Source organism: Plecotus auritus, assembly GCF_963455305.1.
Source record: "Plecotus auritus genome assembly, chromosome: X".
NCBI classification, from domain to species: Eukaryota; Metazoa; Chordata; class Mammalia; order Chiroptera; family Vespertilionidae; genus Plecotus; species Plecotus auritus.
The window spans coordinates 139,992,154-140,004,506 of NC_137784.1; the positions used below are offsets into that span (position 1 = coordinate 139,992,154).

Here is a 12,353-nt window from a genome sequence, read left to right on the forward strand (position 1 = left end):
AAAACTTCCAAATCATTTTAAGTCACTTTTCCGTCAACAGAGGGAGCTCTAACCCAAGAAGCTCTTCAGAACTCCAGTGAATCTTCTCCCTATGGAAGAATCTTTTTTATATGAAACTTTATGTGGCGCAACATCCAGCGTCAATACATACCAGCTACACTCTGCTAGGCCGGGTCGGGTGTTACTGTCATCTTTTTCTATGTGATGAAAGGGCATCATTTACAGTCATTACTAGATATGTTTTCAAAACGAACAAAATGCTCTCGAGGAGAATTATTATGCTACATTGCATCGTTCGTCAAAGAACCCAAAAACAATTCCTTAATATTTTATCCCAACTGTGAAGCACAAACTGAAAATATGTAAAGATGGCCTTTGCACTATTCCCTTCAAGCTTACTACAGATCCACAATCATTTATCTGAAAACCCTAAAGTGAGAAAAATTAGGACATGCAGGACTGCTCAGATCTTAGGAAAGTAATAGAGCACATACATGGTACATTACCTAACTCCCCAATGGCACCAGGGGCAGTACCATATAACCAAATACATGAACCTTTCTCTAAAAATATATGGCTACACGAAATAAGTTAAAGACCATGAAAAGCCTCATATTGGGTGACTTCTACTATTGCCCCTACCTAAATTGGTTTTGGTGCCAAACTTAAGCACAAACCTTACGGTTTCAGAGCTTTAAGATTCTGGAAATGCAGAGAAGGGACTGTGAACTTGCATGGTCAGAGTTCATACTTACATGGTAAAGATTTTCTCTCTAAGGGTGTAATATAAATAACAATAACTGGTAGAGTGAAGATAAATTTTAAAATGCAGTATTCAAAGGACACAAGCAAAATGAAGAAAAAGACCCAATTGGTCACAGAATAATTTTGAGTGCCTCCTAACACAGAAGGTTAGATTAGGTGGCCCAGGTAATTAAAATAAAGTCTTAAGCCCTGGTGTTTATCACCCGTTACAGAATCATTTTACACATTTTGTAGCCAGAATGATCTAAAATACGAATCCTATCCTTCAGCGTTGACGGGACAAAACTGAGGCTGCGTAGTTTGTGAGAGAAGGCCCTTCACGTGTCCCTCGTGTCTCTCTCTACCCTCACTCTGTGCTTTCCCTGCCCCACCCGCCACAATGTGCAGTTCTGAACTGCTCAGAGTTGCCTCCAATGTGCTTTGCTCTGTCACTATCCCGTCTGAACACGTCCCCTCTCTGCCTGAACATGTGCTGCTGTTGTATCCGGCATCTCCTTTTGGCCATCAAGATTCAGCTTGGATGCCGGGAAGTTGGCCCTGACTCCCATCCCTCCTATACACTCCCACGGCAGCACAGACTTCTAGCCACAAAACACCTGCCACACTATGCTCGAGGGCATTTTCCCTGTAGTCCCTACACCAGACTCGGATCTTCCTGGGGGTGAAGATCATGTCTGCCTCTTCATCACTGACTGTTTTTTTAAATAATGTTTTTATTGATTTTTCAGAAGGAGAGAGAGAAACATCAATGGAGAGAGAGAAATATTGATCAGTTGCCCCTTTCACGCTTCCTACTGGGGGATCGAGCCCGCAACCCGGGCATGTGCCCTGACCGGGCATCGAACCATAGCCTCCTGGTTCATGGGTCAATGCTCAACCACTGAGCCACACCGGCTGGGCTGATTGTGTCTTCAGTATGCAGCCCAGTCCTGGTACATGGATGGTGCTGCGTACCTATATGCTAGACCAGTGGTCGGCAAACTGCGGAGCCGCTGTTTGCCGCTCTGTTGACTAATGAGTTTGCCGACCACTGGGATAGGGGCTTAATCACAAGGAACAACAGCCTGTAATTATTGGAATCGAGAGTCTAGGTCAGTGGTCGGCAAACTCATTAGTCAACAGAGCGGCAAACCGCGGCTCACGAGCTGCATGTGACTCGCGAGCTGCAGTTTGCCGACCACTGTGCTAGACAAATTAATGAAACACACAAGAATGAAAAATCACTTAGGATAGAGGAGTTCAAGAAAGAATTTGAACTAGATCTTGGAAGATACGTAGATTTCTTTGACAGCTGGAAGTGGGAGAAGGCATTTTAAATTGGGCTGTGGCTGAAACATGGGGACTGGACAGTGTCAGGAATAAGGTGCTCCCCTGAGTCACCTTATTTTGCTGGAGCACAGGGCTTGTAGAGGAAGAAAAGGAAAAAGCTGAAAAGCATGTTAATATCATCATCATCATTAACTGCAAAGGCAGTGTGGTAGAAAGAATGACAAATAACTAGCTGTAAGAGCTTGGGTAAAGTCATTTCCTTCTCCTGGTATCACTTGTGAAATTGAGGAGTGGGACAGTCTTTTACAGCCCTTAGATTCTACGATCTTTAAAAGTGGAGTGGCCCTGACCGGTGTGGCTCAGTGGATAGAGCGTCGGCCTGCGGACGGAAAGGCCCCGGGTTCGATTCCGGTCAAGGGCATGTACCTGGGTTGCGGGTACATCCCCAGTAGGGGGTGTGCAGGAGGCAGCTGATCGATGTTTCTCTCATCGATGTTTCTAACTCTCTGTCCCTCTCCCTTCCTCTCTATAAAATATCAATAACATATATTTAAAAAAAAAAAGTGGAGTGGACCTAGCTTCCTGGGAGTGGCATATCTGGGAGAGGGGGGAGGCCTCTGGGTTCCAGGATAAGGAGTCTGGATTTCCAACTGTAGGAAGTGTAGACCCCCAAGGTTACTGACCATGGGTGTGACCTGGGGATGTAGTAGGGATCTGAAGGCAGAGGAGAGAGTCCATTCCGGGGGGACTGGGAAAGTATCGAACAAGGCAATCTCAATGGCGTGGGCATGAAGCGACATAGTAAAGACCTGGCTTTAAACCCCTGGGGTAAAATTTTAAGTCACCTTGGGACCATAATAAGTATTGCTTCTAAAGGAATTGTTAAGAACGGCGAGGCCAAATTTTCATTTTCCCCCTTAAATGCAAGCTGCTACCCAGACGTGGGTGCCGAGATGATGACTGAGCTCCAGCAAGGCTGGCCGTGGGGAGGTGGTGGCCTCCACTCTCACTGACCTGGTGCACACAGATGTTACACTTATCGCAGAACACCATGTCATTCCCGTCTTCACTGTCTGGAGACCGGCACACATCACAGATCACATCTTCATCATACTCTATGCCTAGCCCTTCCTCTGTCGCAATAGCATGTTTCATATTTTCGTGGCATTGGCGTTCCAGGACTTCTACTGTCTTTTCCATTAGATTTTCATCAACTGGCTCGCAACCTGCACAGAAATACAAGCAATCCATCAACTCGTCAGCCAGCTGTCATTCCCAAATCACCGACTGTGAGCCTGGTACAGGGGTGAGGAGATGTCAAAGAATCATTTATTAGAGCTACTCTAATACTTACCTCTCTTCACATATTAGTGTTTAGCACATGAAGGAGAAATATATTTTCACCGTATTCCTCGTAGGAAATATTACTGACCCTTCTAAATTTTCTATTGAAATCCTAGCCAGTCTCTTCCTAAATCTCTCTGCGTTCTCTCTTATTCCAGTGAGGGAGGACTTTCACTGAGCTTTGTAATTTTGAACACATTAACTTGTAGCGTAAGAAAATAATTAGAATCACATAACTATTTAGATATAAATCAGCACTAGCAAATTAGTCCCAATGAGCACATCTAATGACTAAATAAGGACATTTTCATAAAAAAGGTATTAAGTCATAAAAGAAAATTCTAGGTACTGTACATGTGATTATACTAGAAATAATTCTCAAAATGATCCAAACAGCCCTAGCCGGTTTGGCTCAGTGGATAGAGCGTCGGCCTGCGGACTCAAGGGTCCCAGGTTCGATCCCGGTCAAGGGCATGTACCCTGGTTGCGGGCACATACCCAGTAGGGGGTGTGCAAGAGGCAGCTGATCGATGTTTCTCTTTCATCGATGTTTCTAGCTCTCTGTCCCTCTCCCTTCCTCTCTGTAAAAAAATCAATAAAATATATTAAAAAAAATGATCCAAACAAATTTACCCAAGTATTGTACTTCATCATTTGTAATACAAAATATCCTAAAAACTCTGAAATTCCACATAAACTACCTTTTAATGTTGTAACTACTTATAAAATAAAAACCCTACCCAGGTAGTTCATTTTTTTTGGCCAAGACAAATTACACTTTTATTTTCTAGAGTGGAAGAGTTATAGTGTTTGGTTATAAGAGCACTTGAATTCAAATTCCAACTTGACCTCATACTGGTTATGTAAACTTTGACAAGTTATGTATCCTCTTGAGGGCTTAGTTTTCTTATCTGTAGAATAAAGATTACGCCAAACTCACTGATTTCTTGTGAGGCTGAGATGAGGTAATACTAATACCCTGCTTAGTATAGTGCCTGGTGGTCTGTAGTAAGCACTCAATTTTTAAAATTCCTTAATCTGAGCCCCCAAATGCTTAATTTAATGTTGTTTTCAAAAGTTTGTCTTAAGCTCTTATTAGCCTCACTACATTATCATTCACCCTACAGGAATGCTTGAGATAAGGCCATTCTCCTTTAAAACTCATCCAAGCCTAATTACAGTGTGGTATCCTGGATGGGATGGATCCTGGGACAGAAAAAGGTCGTTAGTAAAAAAAACTGACGGAATCCCAGCAGAGCCTGGAGTTTAGTGAATAGTAATGTACCTGTGTTAGTTTCTCAGCTTTGACAAACGTGCCATGGTAAAGTGAGATGTTAACATTAGGGGAAACGGAAACTGTGTGAGGGGCACACAGGAACTGTATTAAATGCACAACTTTTCTGTAAATCGAAAACTATCCCTAAATAAAAAAGCTTATTTAAACAAACTCATCCAAAGGGAATTAAGTGCAAAATCCCAAAGGGACCTTGTTATAGGGTGATGTCATGGCGAAGGCAGCACTGTAATGGCTGTAATGTACATGGATGTTATGTGGTTCATAAACACCGCACATCGAGCTGTCAATCCAGTTGATTATGCCCTCCACTCTGATTTTCCCTCTGTCTGTCTTTTATTTTCCTCTCTTCATGGTCTCCACCCTAAATTACCCTCCCCTCCTCTCAGAAGGCAGAGTAATAAGAGACATAAAACGAAGAGTTTTAAGAAGCAAGGAGTAAGTATTGGTTACTGGTAGAATAAGTAACACCATTATGCCAAACTGGGTTAATACAATTTTAATTTATTGTTCATATATATTCAGAAGGAAGGAAGGAAGGAAGGAAGGAAGGACGGAAGGAAGGAAGGACGGAAGGAAGGAAGGACGGAAGGAAGGACGGAAGGAAGGAAGGAAGGAAGGAAGGAAGAAAGAAAAAAGGAGGATGGAGGGAAGAAAATGAACAAATGTGATGCAAACAAAAATGAAATCAAATGTATCCTTCGCTGTATCTCACATGGAGGAATGAAAAAGCACCTACAGTTCCGCAGGACCACTTGGACCTTAAACACTGCTTGGATTGAAGACAGGTAAGAAAGGGTAAGAAAGAGTTGTGTGTAAGTATGAAGTGAGTGTCCTTTTAGCCTAGGATTTCCCAGCATTGCTGGTATGGCACAGTATGGTAGACAGCCTCTCTAAAATTATCTTTATGCTTACTCCCAAGTTTTGTTTTTGCTTCATTTTATTTTTGACAATTGCATGAGAACGCCAGAACTCACTGGAGGTAGCTAACGACAGTTTTGGGGATGTTTTGCCTTAGGCCTGTCATTCTTATTCTGAGCAGCAAAATGACAAGATTGTATTAAGGTGCTGTGGTCACATCAAACTGTCAGCTGTGGTGGTGTTCATGCTGAAGCTGGAGCTTCTCTCCATTGGGAGGAGGTGGGAGAGGGGCCACTACCGGAGCCCCGTTCAGTGATTTGAGTGCTTTTCAGGGTTGAGTGAGGGACCAGTCTCAGAATCCTTCTCAACCAGAAATCCAATCACCAGTCAGCCATGATCACTCTCACTCAGAATTGGGAAACAGCCTTGTGAAACCTACATGCCATCCCTGGTCTGCGCTATTCGCCATGAATAAGGGAAGAAAAGGTCCAATTTAGCCAAAACCGGTTTGGCTCGGTGGATAGAGCGTCGGCCTGCGGACTGAAAGGTCCAGGTTCAATTCCGGTCAAGGGCATGTACCTTGGTTGCGGGCACATCCCCAGTAGGAGGTGTGCAGGAGGCAGCTGATGGATGTTTCTCTCTCATCGATGTTTCTAACTCTCTATCCCTCTCCCTTCCTCTCTGTAAAAAATCAATAAAATATATATTTAAAAAAAAAGAAAAGGTCCAATTTAAATGTTATTGCTCGATTTCAATATATTTAAGCATTTCTAGTTATGCCTCATGAAGATAAAAATCAAGGAGAAAATACACAAAAAGGCCAGAAAAGAAAGGAAGCCACAAGATGAAAGCAATTTCAACGGTTCTGACAACTTTAAAAAAAAATCACATGTCGAATCAAGGAACAACTCAGTTGTGAGAAAACAACTTACCCATTTGTGCAAGGTCTTCATTGAGCGACTGGAGCCAGAACATATCCATGTCGTCCAGGTCATATCGGCACACAGACGCCGCCTGCTCCCTGATGTTGACATAGCCAAGCTCCGAGTTCTCTGGCATGGAGCAATGGATATACTTCCGGGGGCGGGTAAACAGAACATCCTTTACCTTATCGGCGATAATCCTAGAAAAGCAAAAGAAAGACACTAATAAAAATCAACAAATGACAGATGGCAGGCACTGACTGATGGGCCCAAAGGGACTCAGGCCATAGAGTGGAGCCCAATGCTCTCCCTTTCTACCCCATGGAGATCTCCTGCTCTGCCCACTGGGAGGAATGGCAGATTCCTTTCTAGAAAGCAAATGGTTCTACAAATTCCGTTTTTGCCATCTCTGAACACTGACTGCGGATGAAATGCTTCATTTATCCTCATGGCTCCCTGGTTCCTAGTACCATTCACTCTGATAAAATGTTGCATTTTGTGTTCTCGGTGCAATGGCCACCAAGTTTATTTACAAGGGGAAACTGAGGAAGTGACATTTGCACGAGGGCACAGCCAGATTCCATACCAAAGATATATTTAAGCTCGTGCTTTTCTGCCATGGAGGCAATACTGGATGGTGGTAAAGAGTGCGGCCTACAGATTCACATAAGCCTGTTTTTTTTTTTTTTTCTGCCACTCACTTATATGGCGATCTTGGGCAACTAATTTCTACACGGTTCAGTTTCCTTAGCTAAAAAATAAGGGTGATAATCATAAATTATGATAAAATAATATCAAACTTTTAGGGCTCTTATGGTGAGTATATGAAATAAAATATATAAAGTGCTTAGTATAGTGTATAGTAAAAAATAAATGTTCAATGTCATTGTTCACCACCCCAAGTCAAGTCTCCTTCCATCATTTATCCCCCCTATATTCTCTTCTACCTCCCCATACTGTTGTCTATGAATTTTTTTATTTCTTTACTTAATCCCTTCACCTTTTCCACCCTTACCCCCTCTGACAGCTGTCAGTCTGCTCTCTGTTTATGAGTCTCAGTCTATTTTGTTCATTAGATTCCACATATGAGAGAAATCATATGGTACTTGTCCTTTTCTGACTGGCTTATTTCAGTTAGCGTAATGCTCTTCAGATGTTATATTATAGAATTGTATACCAGAAACCTAAATAATTTTATTAACTAATGTCACCCCAATAAATTAAATAAAAAACAATGTCATTGTTATTGCTGTTATATTTATTCTCTTCACTATTTGTGTAGATGAGTTAAAGTCAAGAGGCTGTGGACATACACAAACTTAAGGTATTTCTCAGCCATAAATGATAGTGACTAGAAGTCTGAGCCAGGGCTACATGATGGGAGTAAAGATTCCTATTCTTCCATCAACTTCTTCAGTAGCCAGAGCAAATCCATATTTCCCCTTACCCTTTCTAACACTTAAGAGCCCAAGGCAAGTAAATCAAGCAAGGGAACAAATAGAAGTTTCTCATACCAATGACCTATTCTACAACTGATGTCTTAGGTATGCATGAAGCATCAGAAAATATAACCAAGAGGAAATCTGAATGATTATTCTCTGGCAATTTTAAAGAACAGGGTGGGCCATCTAAAACAAAAAAAGAGAAAGAAATAGATATGTATGTCATCATGAAATAATGAAAATTGTTTGTCTGGAGCCAGTTTCTGTATTCTAGAGTTACTATATATGTAGGTAGATTCATAAACATTAATGTATTCATATGAAGACATATAAATATATACAGGCCAAGTCCACTCTGTAAATACAGAGTAAATATTTCCTCCTAAGCATCCTTCCAAAAGCTTATGATTCCAAATAATATATGTTGAATAAAGTTGGTAACTACACACATTTGTATGTGTTAATTTTTCTACCATATAGAGTTCTTAAAGCCAAAGGGAACAAATATTTGAGGAAAAAAGCAGAACCTCAGAATATTAATTGAAGCTAAAAATTTGGAAAGTGCTGTCAGAGGCCTGCTTCCAACTGAAATCAGCCCAACGGGAAAGGACAAGACAAGCCTGTGAACGCTCCAGAGACTGTGAGATTAAATATACTGTGCATTTTTGGCGCATGGCATATGTGCGGTAATTACAGAATTTCTGATTTTTTTTCAAGATCCAGCTTTTTCTAAGAGGCAGAATATTTGATAACTATTCATCTCAATCGTCTCACATTTTACGTGAAATGAGGCAGACTATGTGTTTTAAAGTTAAACTAACATGTTTATTAAGCTTCTGGAAGAAAACGGGAATATCTTTTTAACTTTGGGGTAGGCAACGATACTTTAAATAAGACAAAAGCCACTAACCATAAAGGAAGAAACTGGAAAACCTCTTTTTATCAACTATACAGGGTGAAGCAAATAATACAAGAATAAACTTTGTGTTTTGCGTACTCAAAACTGGAAACCTACTTTTGCCCCATCCTGTATATAACAAACTTCTACAGCTCAATTAGAAAAAGACAGATAGCCCCATTCATTAAAAACTGGGCAAAAAACTTGATTAGATACTTGACAAATAAAGGCTCTCGACCTCATTAGTTATCACAAAACTGCAAGTTGAAATCAATCACTTTTACCTACCAGAATGGCTAGACTTGAAGACTGGCCAAAACCTGACAATACTTTGTGATCGTAAGGAAGTGGAGCAGACAGAACTCTCATACACTCCTGGTGCGAGTGTGAACTGGGACAACACTCTGGTAAACCATTCGGCAGCTGATATAACAGCTGAACATATACATACCCTATGACCTTGCAAACCCATTCCTAGGGATAGACTTCACAAAAAAGGAAACATATGTCTACCAAAAGATGAAGAAAATGTCCACATTAGCATTTTTCATAATAGCCGAAAACTGGGAGCAACCCAAATATCCACCAAGAGCAGAATGGAGAAACAAAATGTGGGATATTCACACAATGGAACATGACACAGAAGTGAAACTTAATGATATATTGCATGCAACAGCATGGATGAATCTCACAAGCACAATGATGACCAATATGAAGTTCAAAAACTGGCAAAATGATCACCTATGTGCGGAGGTCCGTTAGTGGGCAGGAACAGAAGGAGGGCTTCTAGGCTGTTGGTACTGTTCTATTTCTTCATCTAGGTGGCAGTTAAATGAGTGTATTTAATTCACGAAAATTCATTGAGTTATACAGTTATACTTTGGTTACTTTTCTGTGTATATATTATACTTCAATGCAAAATTTATAATAATGATAAATAATGTTATCTCACTCATCTTTTCATATGTGTATTTTCATATGTAACTAATAAGGTCTGACTCTAAGAACTGAGTATATGACAATAAAAAGATTATAGACCAAACCAGTTAACACCAAAGGCAAGGAAATGAGTGGGTAAAAGGTAAAGTTAGTACACAGTCACAAGGAGAAATTCTTGTATTTATAATGATAGAGGGGAAAGTCAATGAGAATTAGTAAAAAAATATTATTTTGGAATTTAAAAAAATGGAACTTTAATATCAAGTACATATAACATTGCTATAGCTGGAAGAAATATCAGGATTATCTCTGGGGGATTTTCTTCTCTGGCTACTATCTACTAGGTACTAGAGGCACGCTTTGAATGGTCACCAAACCACTGACCAAATCAGCAAAAGCTCACAAGCCTAGAGGTCTGAGCAATTTTGTCCGAATGATGTAGCAGGTGCAGTTCTCAATTAGGATGCTTGGGTGTGACTGAACATTTCAGTAACCTTCTTGATAACTGAGCTTTGGTGAACGGACCCACAGCCACACCTGCTGAGCCCCACAGGATGAAGGCCCACCCACCTGCTGCTCCTCAGGACCGGCCAGCTACCTGCCACCTCTGGCCCATATGAACACTGCTATGACACCGAGGAGGTAAGGAAAGGAAGCTGCAATCACTCTAAGCTGACATATGGTCTCTTCTGGTGTCTTACGTATGGTAAGTCCTCAGTGTGGCTTCAGTTGACCTAAGTATTTTGTATTTAGAGACTATGCTTCATTTCCTAATGAGCGAACTGGAGAATCATTTGTCGAACAGCACAGATATCATAATATCATGGTTGTAAAGCCTGGAAATACATGTTTTAAAAGCTAAGTAAACAGGAGCCCCTTGCAGTAATATCTCTAGTAGTTTCCCAAGATGCCCCTGGTTAATCTTGCTGCTCTGGGCTGCCTGCTTCTCTACCAGACTTCATGCCTCATCTATTAAACGGGACAATTAATTACAACCTCTGTGACAGACAGTGTTTTCAAAATCTCACATGCCCTTCTCCAATGTGGTTTTGCCACTTCCGCATCAAGTGGTGAAGTCTGTTCCCTCTCCTGCCCCCTCTGAGTCCGGGAGGGCCTGTGGCTCTTTTCACCAACACAATACGGCCGAAGTGATGCTATGAGAATTGCAAGGCCGGGTCTTAAAAGGGAATACGGTTTTCACCTTGCTTGCTGGAACACGTGTATGTGGAGCCCTGAGCTTGTAAAAAGTCTGCCTATGCTGAGGCTGTCATGGTGTGTGGAAGCCAAACCACATGAAGAGGCCACGTGCCATCTTTCCATCATGCCAACCCAGGTGACGGACATGCTCGTGAATAAGCCTGCAGATGATTCCAGTCCCCAGCTGCTAAGTCACCCTCAAACTTTAAGTCTTCCTAAGATGAGGTCATAGACCAGCTGTGGGCAAACTACGGCCCGCGGGCCGGATCCGGCCCGTTCGGCTGTTCTATCCGGCCCGCGGAGCCGAAAGAGCGGAGGGTTCTCTTGCTCTCCCCTCCGCTCCTTTCCTTTGAATTTATATTAGTTCACACAAACACTCCATCCATGCTTTTGTTCCGGCCCTCCGGTCCAGTTTAAGAACCCATTGTGGCCCTCGAGTCACAAAGTTTGCCCACCCCTGTCATAGACATTGTAGAGCGGAGATAAGCCATCTCTCTGTCCCCTGTCTGAATTCCCAACCCACGGAATCCATGAATATGATAACACAGTTGCTTGATGCTGCTAAGTTTGGGAGCAACAGTGACTGGAAAGACAATTCATACAGCACTAGTACTGGAAAAACTGCCGAAGGACCGCTGTGAACTTGAAGTAAGATAAATGTGTGTATGACAGTGCTCTGTACTCTGCATGGCATTCTCATAATGGAAAGCAAGATGGTAGACTGCTGCTGGAATGAGAAAGGAGCTGTGGGGAGAGGGGGGCAAGGAGAGTGAGGGGAAGAGAGGCAAGATGACGACATACAGCGGTGGGAGGCAGGCTTGTGTTCCTTTTTGACTAGGGGCTGTTCTTCCCTTGACTTACTATATGAAACCTACATTATCTTTTTTAAAAAAATATATATTTTATTGATATTTTACAGAGAGAAAGGGAGAGGGATAGAGAGTTAGAAACATCGATGAGAGAGAAACATAGATCAGCTGCCTCCTGCACACCTCCCACTGGGGATGTGCCCGCAACCAAGGCACATGCCCTTGACCAGAATCGAACCTGGGACCCTTCAGTCCGCAGGCCGACGCTCTATCCACTGAGCCAAACCGGTCAGGGCCCTACATTATCTTTTGAAAGTAAAACAAGAGGATTGTCTTTAATACTGAATATGGGGTATCAGGCAATGAAGAATCAAAGATGACTCTAAGAATTTTAGCTCAAAAGACTAAAAAAGCAGTCTTTCTGAAAGGACGGATCTACCTTCCGTTAAATGTGGAACTAGTTTGGGAAGAAGATCAGTAGTTCAGTTTGGGATATTTAAGTCTGAAATGTCTACTGGACATTGAAGTGGAAATGTTGAACTGGTGGTTATATATTTGAGTTTGGAGTTTTAGTGAAAAAAGTACAGCTGCCCATAGCTCAGTTAGTACAAC

At 41.9% G+C, this 12,353-nt stretch overlaps 1 protein-coding gene across 1 annotated transcript in view; it reads right to left on the minus strand.

The window, feature by feature from the left end:
- JADE3 (jade family PHD finger 3) overlaps positions 1-12,353 on the minus strand; it is a gene marked incomplete at both ends in the record, with an annotated part of 48,154 nt that overhangs the window by 13,070 nt on the left and 22,731 nt on the right. Inside the window, 2 exons of the mRNA XM_080652765.1 lie at positions 3,049-3,260; positions 6,466-6,656. Of these exons, the coding sequence (XP_080508891.1) occupies positions 3,049-3,260; positions 6,466-6,656 (403 nt within the window). The remainder of the gene's footprint in view (positions 1-3,048; positions 3,261-6,465; positions 6,657-12,353) is intronic.